The 13,218-nt window shown below is 35.6% G+C and overlaps 1 protein-coding gene across 2 annotated transcripts in view; it reads right to left on the bottom strand.

Annotated features, from left to right (window-relative positions):
- RPGRIP1L (RPGRIP1-like) overlaps positions 1–13,218 on the bottom strand; it is a 99,750-nt gene that overhangs the window by 78,034 nt on the left and 8,498 nt on the right. For both annotated transcript variants that reach the window (XM_011946600.1, XM_011946599.1), the window contains exons 4-6: positions 12,380–12,678; positions 8,183–8,285; positions 6,730–6,873 (exon numbers count right to left, since the gene is read on the bottom strand). In XM_011946600.1, the coding sequence (XP_011801990.1) occupies positions 6,730–6,873; positions 8,183–8,285; positions 12,380–12,678 (546 nt within the window). The remainder of the gene's footprint in view (positions 1–6,729; positions 6,874–8,182; positions 8,286–12,379; positions 12,679–13,218) is intronic.

Below are 13,218 nucleotides of genomic sequence, written 5' to 3'. Positions count from 1 at the left end.
TATACGGACCATTTTTACGATCAAGTTTAATGGATTCCAACTTGAGATTTACAGTAAAAGAAATGGGAATCTGATTTTTTTTTTCCTTTTTTTTTTTAGACGGAGTCTCACTCTGTCACCGGGGCTGGAGTGCGGTGTCAAGGTTTCGGCTCACTGGACCCTCTGCCTCCCGGTTCAAGCGATTCTCCTGCCTCAGCCTCTGGAGTAGCTGGGACTACAGGCATATGTCACCACACCTGGCAGGAATCTGAACCTTACAGTCAATATTTCAAAAAGCCCAATAAGAAACGCAGATTTACTGGCAATGAAGTTGCAAAAGTGAACTAATGGTTTTGTGTTGTTCTCATTTTTCATAGAATTATGCCAATCCAGTGTCATAACACAGATTATTTAACAATTAGCAGAAGGAGTGATTGGCATGATACAGGTCTTTGATGAATACAGTTAATTTAGTAGGCCAAATCTTTCTGAATACAAGGTCCCTAGAGAGAAAAATAGCTGTTGTTTAAAGGCAGGGAACCATTTCAATCCACTTCAATCTAATTGTTTTACAGTTCAGGTGGTTAACTGAGGCTCCCAGAAGTAAAGAATTTGGCCAGAGACCTTAGGTGATGAAGACAACACTCAAATCTTGCTCTAAGAGTTAAATTCTTCCCATTCTTCAAAGTTAAATTCTTCCCATGCTTCTAAGTTTTTTCCTCTAAGATCTTCCTAAGTTTTTAACTTTCCCTCTACTATCATGCATACACTCACATACTAGTAACTATTAGCTGTGACAATTTCTGTGGTTTATATAAAGTGGCAGGAGGGTATGTTAAGTCACTATCAAGGAAATATCTTAGATAATATTAATAATAAAAACACGAGGATAAAAGAAATGGTATTTGAGTGTGAAAATTTTCATTGGGTGAACTCTAAGCTGTTCAAAATAACAGTCAGAGCATGGTGAATATATTTTAAAAAATGACAGATCACTCCCCTGTGTAATAAGGTCTGCATGGCTATCCCTGCTCCCAGTAACCCATCAGAGAACCAGATGTGCCCTTTAAATTAGGGGGCTGGGCAATCAGGCAAATCCAAAGTCATTCTGCATATGACTGTCAGTGGGCTATAAAAGAGTGGGGGACCATTAGAGAATAAAGGATACTTAAAAGACATGATAACTGAATGCAACAAGACGTGACCCTCGAGTGGATCCTAGATTAAAACAAAACAAAAACGGCTATTACAAAAAGACCAAGCTGCAAAAGATATTATTGGCACAATTGGGGAAATTTGGATATGGACTGTATATTAGATGCTGCGGCTGTATCATTCATTGTTAAGTGTACTGAATGTGATAGCTGTATTGTGGTTATATAGGAGGATGTCCTTGTTCCTAGAAGATACTTACTTGTAACTGTACAGAGGGTGAAGTGATACATGCACCCAACGGGAGTAAGGAAGGGAGAGAGGTGAAGAGAAGGGAAGTGAGGAATGAGTGAAGAGGAGAGAGAGAGAGAGGGAGAAGGAGAAATAGGAGAGAAGAGGAGATGAGAGATGTTGAGAGAAGAAAAGAGGCTGAGTGAAAGAAGACTTAAGCAAGAGCAGGCTGAGTGCAATAATAGGCTTGTTGTACCATTCAAAAAGTATGCTAACAGATGAAAGGTTATGTGAGTGCTCAACTATTCTTTCCACTTTTCTGAAGGTTTGCAATTTTTCAAAATGAAAAGTTGGGAATAACTTAGAGTGCTAGAAAGTAATGTTGTATCTGTGCACAGCGGAAAGAGTGAGCCCTTAAAGCCAAACTGTTTCTTATAATGCATGGCGCGAAAGGCCTCTCTGTTGCGAGATTTGACAGTCGGCTGTCCGCCAAAGGGAAGAAGGCAAGTCAGAGTGTCTGAAATACTTATGGGTTAAATTTCCTCCACTGGGACATTATGGCAGTTACATGATTTCTAATTAAGAAGGTAAACACCCTAACATTTATTTAAAAAAAACACTTAGTACAAACTAGTTACACATTTGTAAGAGTATAAATATTTTTGGAGTTGAAAAAGGTCAATAAATGGTAAAATCATTTTGATTTTAATGTTCATGTACATATGTTCACTGGTTACTGCTTTGAATTTAATTTAAGACGGCCTTTTTAATAAGCAGAAAATGTGCATTTTTATATTGTTTAAATTTAATATGGATTTTTCTTCAAAACAACACAGACATTCAGGCTACTTGTAAATGATACAAGATTTTTTGCTAATGAGGCATTATGTAGAACATATGCAAAAATCACAACTCAGTCTTCCAAAATAGACCACAACAACAGGAAAAAACATGATTTTAATAAAAAAGAGCAGCACTGGGCTTTGACTTCAAAGCAATTAAGGGCTTTGGATAACCAAAAGTTTATGTCAAGCTGATGCCAAACCAAACTGGTCTATTAAACACATACTATGAAGAGTTTCTGTAATATTCTATGAAAAGGCTCTTTGCCATAAATATCAAGAGCTGCCACTCTGAAGATTACAACTACGTTAGGTTCATGTTTGAGAACAAGGAGTCCAACATCCAGATCAGGCTTCTAGAATTTCAAATCTGAAATAATGCATCTGTGAAAGAAAAGTTTAAACATGTTTCCCATTTTGTGATTTTTCTCTACAGTAAATTATACTAAGTTTTATATTCTCCCTAACGTTTTTTTCAAGTTTTCCATTAGTCTCAAAAAAATTGCTGTTACATAGAAAATTATAAGCTATGTGTAAACATGTAAAAAAGGCATTGAAGATCCTTATTTTAAGCTATTTCCTCAGTTTCAACAACTGTATTTCAAGCAACAATATGCTATTCATTATAGGTATCTTTCCTTCTAAGCAAATAACATGTAAATTTTCAATTTTATAAAATCAGTAAGGTGGGTGACACACTGATTTATTTCTCTGGTCTCTGCAATAAAAGTTCCTTTGCCTGTAATACTCATTTTGTCTCTGCTTTTAATTCTTGATGTGACAAAAACAGACTGCTACAGAGTAAATAATATAGCCCCCTAAGAAGGGACTTACCTCTTCTATGTGTATATGTTGGTGTCTCTTGTTGGTAATATTTATAATAGGAAAGTATGTATCCTTGTCTATCACTCTATTTCTTCTGTTGTTCTAGTTTTAGGATTGAAGGACTTTTGGATTTCCCTTTCAGTTAACACCAGCTCCTAAATGATCACATCCCTTTGGAAAAGGGAATGGCCAACACAGTGTCCACCTTACTCTATATGAACTTGAGAAATGTAACAGGGAAAGCAATCCTTGACAATCTTGTACTCAGTGGTTGAGTAAAGATGGGGACTGACCCAAGCTTGAGCTTGGCCCCATGTGAATTTTTATATTCAGACTGTGTCTTAAACACGGCTGCTGGCATTTATTAAGATCACCATATTCAGTGTTGAGGTCTGGTCCTTTAGCACTGCTTCTCACAAGGAACCATTCTTGGTTTTTAAAGTAGGCCAAATCTAAATCTTCTTCCTACAGAAATATGAACAACTCGGAGGTATTCAAGCTTACGCTTTAGCCAGAGTTCAAATTACATCTCCTAATTTAAATATGAATCTCGAAAATATTCATGTTTCTTTTGCCTTGCACTTAGAAAGGTATATAATGTCACTAGACATAAAGGATTTCTCATACAATTTAATTTTACACATAGTATTTTAGGAATAGAATTTTTAGAGGTAACAATAATCTGATAAATCTATGAAATATAAAGCTTTTATATATTCTTAGTCCACTTTTTTTTTTAACAAGTCTGATATTAAGCATCCTTTCTTAGTTTCCTTATATATTACCATATACGTTTAGTTTGTTAAAAGATGAATAAACTCTGAATCTGAAATGAAAAGCTAGAAAATCTTACTTGGTTTTTCTAATAAGAACCTAGCCATACAAGTATGATATTCAACTTGGGGAGAAAAATAAATAGAGTAACTAGGTCTGGTTTAAAAAAAAAATCCAGAGAAATAAAAGAGACATTATAACCAAATGCTATGTGTAGACCTTATTTGGATTCCAATTCAAATGAACAGTAGAAAGACATCTTCACAGAAGTTTGAATATCAACTAGTTATTAGACAATATCAAAGAACTATTGTGATTTTTATTAGGGGTGACAATGGCATGGTAGGTACGTTTTTAAAAATTCCTTTTCAGGCAGAAATAGAGGTAGAGTATTTATGAGTGAGGTGACATGATATCTGGCTGGGGATAATTAGGAAAATAAATGTGAGGGGGCAGATAAACAAGATTGGCAAGATGCTAATAGTTGTTAAAGCTGAGTGATGTGCATGTGGGGGTTCAATATACTATTCTCTACTTTTGGGTATGCTTAGTTCAAAAAAAAAAAAAAACAAATGAAAAAAATCCATAAAGGAAAAACATAATTCAAGAAAGAATATGTTAAAAAGATAAAGTATTGTTGAAAGCACAATGTTGGCCGGGCGCGGTGGCTCAAGCCTGTAATCCCAGCACTTTGGGAGGCCGAGACGGGCGGATCACAAGGTCAGGAGATCGTAGACCATCCTGGCAAACACGGCGAAACCCCGTCTCTACCAAAAAATACAAAAAAATCTAGCTGGGCGAGGTGGCGGGCGCCTGTAGTCCCAGCTACTCCGGAGGCTGAGGCAGGAGAATGGCGGGAACCTGGGAGGCGGAGCTTGCAGTGAACTGAGATCCGGCCACTGCACTCTAGCCCTGGCGACAGAGCAAGACTCCGTCTCAAAAAAAAAAAAAAAAGAAAAAAAAAGAAAGCACAATGTCAAAGCAGAAAATGAATGAACAGGTACTAGGAACCAAAAAATGGCAAAAGAGGATTGGACATAAAATATCGTACATTATAAAATGTCAGAGATGACAAAAACAAGCAACCCCTATTTTATAAATGGTGCTGGGAGAACTGGCTAGCCATACGCAGAAAACTGAAAATGGGCCCCTTTCTTACATCTTATACAAAAATCAACTCAGGATGGATTTAAGGACTTAAATGTAAAACCCAAAAGTACAAAAACCCTAGAAGAAAACATAGGTGATATCATTCAGGACATAGGCATGGGCAAAGATTTCACAACAAAGATGCCAAAGCAACTGCACCAAAAGCAAAATTGACAAATGGGATCTGATTAAACTAAAGAGTTTCTGCACAGCAAAAGAAACTATGAACAGAGTAAACAGACAACCTACAGAATGGGAGAAAATTTCTGCAATCTATCCATCTGACAAAGGTCTAATATCCAGCATCTAGAAGGAACTTAAACAAATTTACAAGAAAAAAAAGTCAAACAACCCCATTACAAAGTGGGCAAAGGACATGAACAGACTTCTCAAAAGAAGACATCATGTGGCCAAAAAACATATTAAAAAAAAAAAAAGCTCAACATCACTGATTATTAGAGAAATGCAAGTCAAAACCACAATGAGATACCATCTCACACCAGTCAGAATGGTGGGTCAAAAAACAATAGATGCTGGTAAGGTTATGGAGAAAAAGGAATGCTTTTACACTGTTGGTGGGAGTGTAATTTGGTTCAACCATTATGTAAGACTGTGTGGCCATTCCTCAAAGAACTATAGGCAGGCCATTCCTCAAAGAACTATAGGCAGAAATACCATTTGATGAGGAAATCCCATTACTGGGTACACACCCAAAGGAATAAAAATTGTTCTATTACAAAGGCACATGCACAGGTATGTTCACTGCAGTACCAGTCACAATAGCAAAGATATGAAATTGACCTAAATGCCCACCAATGATAGGCTAGATAAAGATAATGTGGTACATATATACCATGGAATACTATGCAGCCATAAAAAAGGATGAGATCATGGCCTTTGCAGGGACATGGATGGAGCCGGAGGCCATTATCCTTCACAAACTAATGCAGAAACAGAAAACCAAACACTGCATGTTCTCACTTTAACTGAGAGCTAAATGATGAGAACAGATGGACACACAAGGTCAGGGGAATAACACACACTGGGGCCTGTCGGAGGGTGAGGGGTGGGAGGACGAAAAGCATCAGGAAGAATAGCTAGTGGAAGCTAGGCTTAATATCTGGGTGACGGGATTATCTGTGCAGCAAACCACCATGGCACATATTTACCTAACAAACCTGCACATCCTATACGTGTACCCCTTAACTTAAAAGTTGGAAAGTATTAAAAAAAATGTTTTTTAATGTCATAGATGAAAAGGCAGCAAGGATACTATCTACAGGTCCTACAGTGATCTTATCACAGCCAACAGATTACAATCCAAACTTGGAATATTAGGGATCTTTTTAGGATTACAAACTGGTAGCATATTATGGAATTACCATCTTTTAAGGTTGAAAAAACTAATGCTGGACTTAACGTACAAGGTATGCCAACAGCTGAGTGCTTGTCACCCATACTTCTCTCAGTAGTTACAATCAAATGGTATCAGAACTTCCTGCAATCTTGGCAAATGGGGTAAATGAACAGAGAAAACAAGATGAGGGTGATTTCCACCCATCAGAAGCTGCTTAAAAGCACAGCAGGTTAGGGAAAACTGTCCTTAGACTAGAGTTCTTGACAGCAGTTGGTAGGTCGAGCATAGGCTTATATGAAGAATGTTAAGTAGAAACATGATTTTTAAACAGACTAGATAAACTTATCCTTTTATGGCACATGATAAAGTATTTTAAACTAATTTTGACCTTATCCAAGTGATATTTCTGTTTTAACATACCTTTGATCTGTAGCTTGCTGTTCTCGAAGCTGAAGAAGAGATAACTCAATTTCATTTTCTTTTCTCCTCAACTGAGTTTTCAGGATCTCAGCCAAGTGCTCTAACTCCTCTATCTGGTCTCTTTGTGACTCAATAACATTTTCCCTGAAATAAAGGGCCTCTGTAAGAACTTGTAGTTTGAGGAAAAATTTTCAGTAGTTAAGATCAGTGCAAAGAAAGTTCTTCATGAAAAAGAGCAAGCAGAAGTTAAAAAATTTAGCTTAAGTGCCTCTGCACACAGTGAAATAGTAGCAGATTAAATGTGATGATTTGGAAATACATATGGAACAATGCAAGATACTGCTTTTTATGATAAGTTCCCAGGCAATGGATTGGACTTTGGTTTGATTCAATTAAGTAAGTATTTATTGTGCAGTACACCTACTATGTATGCCACAATCTGGTCTTCAGAATATTTATATGCCTTTGTTCTTTCATATATGCACATCTGCTTATTAACACCCAAATTAACACTTCAGAGAGAGGTGGCAGGAAATTTGCCAAGTATAACTTAGTGGTCTCTGGCAAGCATTTATGCCAGACTCTATCATGTCTGGCAGCATCATACTGTAATGAGCCTCAGGAACTGGTATAAACATTGGCTTTTCAGGTGATCATCAGGCAACAAGGTTATGTCTAGTCTTTTATTTTCCTGCAGGCTAATCATTACTGTAATTGCTACTTAAAATATTCAAAAGGAAACATTTGAAGACCACATTATTCTTAAGCAACTATCTTAAGTAGGATACTGTGTGCCATGTTTTCCTTTCTCATGAAGTATTGTTACTTTTTGATGATCCAGGTGAAGGCTTAAAGTGGAACCTTACCTTCATTTGTGTGACTCACGGACACTGAAACCATGAGGCTTGGATTAACTAGAAAAGTAAGCTAAATATGGTAGAAGTAACTTTTTTTGAAACCATGATATGATGAAGAATGCAGTGCCATAGACTCACACGAAAACAAAATCTGAAATCCATATGTATCTGATAACTCCAAACTTTTATGCCACTCCCCAATTCTTTATTTTTTTTTTAACCAAGAAAAGGGTTAATTGATTCAGGATCTAAAAAAATTACCTGTGATTTTCTGGGAATAAAAATGTTGTCTCTAAAGCTTACACTATTCTATCTGACTAGACTTTATGCCATTCCTCTGAGGGTAAAATTATAATAAAGAAGACTATTCGATAAATCCTTCCATTGAGGCAGCTGGATAAGTTCTTCATTTTCCTCATTTTTCTGAGAACATGTTATACAATATCTGTTGTCACCCTACAGAACATAGCTGTATTTCAGTGGAGCAAACTGTTTATATATAGCCCAGTTTGGTTTAAAATAAAGGAAAGGGAAGGATAAAAAAAAGACATTATCAATAACCAAAGCTTTCAAATGACCAAAAAAAGAACACATACAAATTTCTTATTTCTCCTCTGGCTTCTTCAAGTAAAGTGTTGCCATATTTTGTAAACATGGGATGTAGAGTTTCTGCTACATCTACATCTTGGAATCTTATACCTAAAAACAAAGTAATAAAATATGATTATAGAATTGAAGTTAGAAAAGAAGGATCTTTGATTTGCTATAATAAGGATATTTATAATAAAATCTCTTATTAAGTATTAAGGGGTATGTGTTTTATAGTACACAGAATTATAAATACACTGCCAAAGGGAATATATGATCTCAGCCACCAGAAGGCATTAAATAAAATACAGCAGCAAGTATTGCTCATTTTGCAAATCTACTGTAGAAATCAAATTACCTAGAAATAATTTTATTCAACTTAAGATTTAGACTCCTGCAGTAATTTCTGAAATAAATCACTCCTCTATCCAAGTTTTAACAATGTAAATAGGTTATAAAAGCTTCATTTTTCCCCCAGTGTTTGTGATAAGGGTTTTTATTTTTATTTTTAAATTACTCATTTATATTCCTTGCCCTTAAATGTTTAAGTAAAAATGTTTTCTGCATTTTGATTTATTCCAACCCAATAAGAAAATCCCTATTTATGAAAAGGTACTTTGAGAATGGATCATCACTAGAATTCCTTTAAATAAAACATTTCCCTGTTGCACTTAAAATATATTTTTTCTTATAGAAATAATTATGTACAATTTTACAGAGACAGTTCCATTGTTAAAAATAAGATATATTCTTAATTATGTGAGTTATTTTACATTCATAGAATAAATACTAGAGTTTAAGGTAGATAAAGCATCACAGATGATTGAGATTTTTAAATGGAGAACAAAACAACAAATTTATTCTCTCTAGAAAAGTTAACTTTCTAAAAGTGAGATTTAATTGCTCTGCATATTCTCAGTAAAGAGAAAATTTAAAAAAAGAAAAAAGAGAATTTTAACAAGAATAATGGAACTATTACTTGCTCTTTCCAAAGCAGTCAATACCTATTGCTGTAATCCTGAAAAATAGAAAAGGCTCTCCCTAAAACATTAAAATAGTTTACTGTGTTAGAATTTGCCAATTATATTATTTTGGCAGTAATGCTAATTCTTACGCTTTTCCTACATACATCATGAAAAAATTCAGCATTACTAGTGGAAATAAAAAATACTCAAAACATATCTTAAAACTTACAGTCTCATGTTGATTTGCCAATGGCTATATATATATATATATAAAACCTTTTAAAGATTGATACATAGTATTTGTACATATTGGTGGGGTACATGTGGTATTTTGATGCATGTATACAATGTGTAATGATCAAATCAGGGTATTTAGGATATCTATCACCTTGATCATTTATCATTTGTGTTGGGAATATTTCAAATCTCTTCTGGTTATTTTGAAATATTCAGTATGCTGTTGTTGCCTATAGACACTACACTGTGCTATAAAACATTAGAACTTTTAATCTATCTAACTGTATCTATGTGCCCATTAATCAACGTCTTTTCATCCTCCCCAGCGTCCCATACTCTTCCCAGCCTCTAGTAACTAACTATCATTCTACTCTCTACCAATGGTTACATTTTAAAACCTTTGCTTTACAAAGATCTCTGTTCCATTGGTTCCTCACAATAAGTATTGTTTCTATATTACATTGATCGCACATTTAGCCAGTGCTTTCCATCCTTTATCCTGACAAGGCACAAACAGAAAACAGTAGTATTTGTATAGCAGCTTGATGGTAAAGGCTGCCTGTGGCCAGAGAGGGGTTTTAGGGTTCTTAGCCAGCCATCCCAGGCTGAGATATTTTCCAGACAAGTCTGGCCTGTCTCAGCCTCAAAGGTAGTCCTGAAGAGCCTGTTAAGGTGTCAGTTTTGGTAATGATGCCTCAGGTTTACTCATAAAGACTGATTAAGAAAGTATTCATCACTACTTAATGTTTTGTGTCACTTCCATGTCCTGAACTCTATCCTGAACAGTGAGAAAGGTCTGAATCACCAACAGAGTACAAATGTAAGGAGAAATTTAAACTATGTATCATGTTTTTAAGAGTCTGCTGATCTGTGGCTCTTAATTTCTCTATAGGGAGAAACTTCCAGCAAACTCTCCTGTCTGAACAGCAATTTATAGCACTAGATTAGCTTGCCATTTTAATTAACATTGACAATATTATGATTTTATCAAAGAAAAAGTCAAAACTTATTTTTCTCTTTCTAAAGACACTTAAAAGCATGAATAATACAGAAACAAAACTTTGTGTTTTTTTGTGTTAAGTGAACTAATAAAACTTCAGTTTAGATTTAATGTAAAATCTGGGCATTAGACTTATTTATTTATTTATTTTTGAGACCGAGTCTCCTCTGTCACCCAGGCTGGAGTGCAATGGCGCAATCTCGGCTCACTGCAACCTCTGCCTCCCGGGTTCAAGCGATTCTCCTGACCCAGCTTCCTGAGTAGCTGGGATTACAGGCGCGTGCTACCAAGCCCAGATAATTTTTTAAATCTTTAGTAGAGACGGGGTTTCACCATGTTGGCCAGGATGGTCTCGATCTCCTGACCTTGTGATCCGCCCACCTTGACCTCCCAAAGTGCTGGGATTATAGGTGTGAGTCACTGAACCCGGCCTAGACTTACTTATTTTTAGAGACAGTGTCTCACTATGTTACCCAGGCTGGACTCAAATTCCTGGGCTCAAGTAATCCTCCCACCTCAGCTTCTCGAGGACCTTAGGTGTACACCATTGTGCCTAGCGTGCACTAAATATATTTTTATTTAGTATAAAAGATCTTGCAGACTTTAGAGATCATCTTGCCCAGTTCCGGTTCCAGATGGCAAAACTAAGGTTCAGAGAGGATAGGTCACTTTAAAGGTAAAATATATTATTGTGTGAGCTACCATCTCCTGATCTCTTATCCAAACTGTATTATTATCACTCCATTTTATAGATGGGGAAAATGAGGCTGAGGTCAGTATTATCTTCCAAGTAAAAAAGTTAAGCAGTGGCAGAATGTACTTTCTGATTTATAATTTATTATGCTTACTTTAGTTGTATTCAGAGTCTACTGCCAGTCTCACATAGCTAGGAGTAGCCAAGCCCTTTCATCCTGCAGCTGCCTCCTGCCTGTGTGGAGGCCTTATTGACTTCAAAGGAACTCTATCTAGGGAAAAGATAGTGTTAACATTTTGGCTTGGAGAGCAAACTACAACAAATTTTTCTCCCTTTCTGTTCATGGTTTTTTTTGTTTTGTTTTGTTTTAATTCTTCAAAGAATTTAAAGTTTTACATGCTACTTTATATCCCTAAAAATGTTTGGTCTTTATGTAAAGTATATTGCAAACAAAAACCAATTAGAACTAAAACCTAATTTCCTTTCCTAGTAGTTGAAATTTTAAAAATGTTACTTAAGATATTTATTGAATTGTGGTTCCATTATAATAAAGTTTCTCTGTGGGTGAAGAGAACTGAAAATTTTTATTAGAAATATTTATGTTCTATATTGAGTCTTGTCTACACAATTGAATTACTTTGAAACTTGGGTACATTTTAGGTTATTAATTTTTAAAGTGAATAAAATGATTGGCCTATGACCATTTTTAGAGATGGAAGAGACCTTTATCGTCACTTGTTTCAAGCCTTTTACTTTACACGTAAAGAAAACTCAGGGTCACAGTGATTAGGAGACTTGTCTAAGGTCACCAGCTAGTAAGTGGAGAAATAAGGACTCAACTTTTTAAACCTCTGGTTACATGCACATGCCACTGTCATGCTACTGCCATCCAATGAGAAAGATTTCAATACTTTTGCAAATTTTCGAAATGATTTTTGGATGAAGAACTTAAATGTGATCATTCAATACAGTAAATGTGGTCATATGTAAGCAAACTAGTTTCTCTACCTGCCTAAGTACAGTGTATTTAACCAACCCAAACTCAATTCAACTCATTTTACTTAGTTTCATACATGTCTCTTACATTAAGGTTATGCGGAATGTTTTTACTAAATTTGAGACTGATATAGTGATTCTTAAATAATCTTCTTTGACATTATTTTATCAAAGAGAAAGTAAAAAATTATTTTTCTCTTCCTAAAGACGCTTAAAAGCATGAATAACGCAGAAGTAAAACTTTTGTTGTTGTTGTTGTTGTTAAACAATCTAATAAGACTTCAGTTTAGATTTAATGTAAGCTTTGTTTTACCTTTCCTGGGGCACTCCTGTAAGCCTGCATTTTCATTTGCTTTTCTACGCCCAGTGTTAATACGAGATTGTACATTATTGTATGGAGTTTGCCTGTAACCCTGGGTTTGAAGTTGCTGTTTGGCTGAAATCAGTCTGTTTTTGAGGGCTTCATTTTGTCTTTCAAGCTCATGAACTTTCTCTTGCAGCTGCTCCATCATTTCTTCCATTTCCACATCTCTTCCCAGCCGCTTGGGGCCGCCACCAACCCGCTCATATCTTTTCTTGTCATTAACTAGCCGTATTAACTTGGTGGCCATTCTGGGGAAATAATAAAAAGATGAAAAGGAATGTGAGAAGTCAGCATAAAATGCATTCTGTTGAAAGGAACATAATCACTGTGAAGACTTCAGTGCAGAACCTGAATAATAAATTTCAGGTTTTGATGTAACTATTACTGCCTGTGAAGAATCCTTTGATGATAATTGAAACCACTGGGCAACAATCTGCTTTATAGCACTGACAAATAACAGTTTCCTAAGGCTTATCATTTAAGGTTAGTAAAGAGAGGACACATATTTACTCCATATGTTCCTGAAATGCAATTTTTAACGCATGACCTTATATAGGAATGCTGTATGCAGTCGAGTGTAGTTACAGATTGTGGATGTGGTGGGTTATATCCGCAATCCACAGTAAGTTAAAACTTTTGAAAAGTGTGTTAAGACTGTGCAGCATTTAGGTAATATATTGTTTTCAGTTTTTCCAGGATTAAGACACACTATAAATACAAAAATGTTAGAATGCATAAATGCACACATATAAAGCCCAATGAAAAACCCAAAGGAAACCAAAATTCAC

This window comes from Colobus angolensis, unplaced genomic scaffold (genome assembly GCF_000951035.1).
Source record: "Colobus angolensis palliatus isolate OR3802 unplaced genomic scaffold, Cang.pa_1.0 Scaffold251, whole genome shotgun sequence".
Taxonomy (NCBI): Eukaryota; Metazoa; Chordata; class Mammalia; order Primates; family Cercopithecidae; genus Colobus; species Colobus angolensis.
Note: the sequence above shows the minus strand (reverse complement) of the source record. Positions and strands in the feature narration are given on the sequence as shown.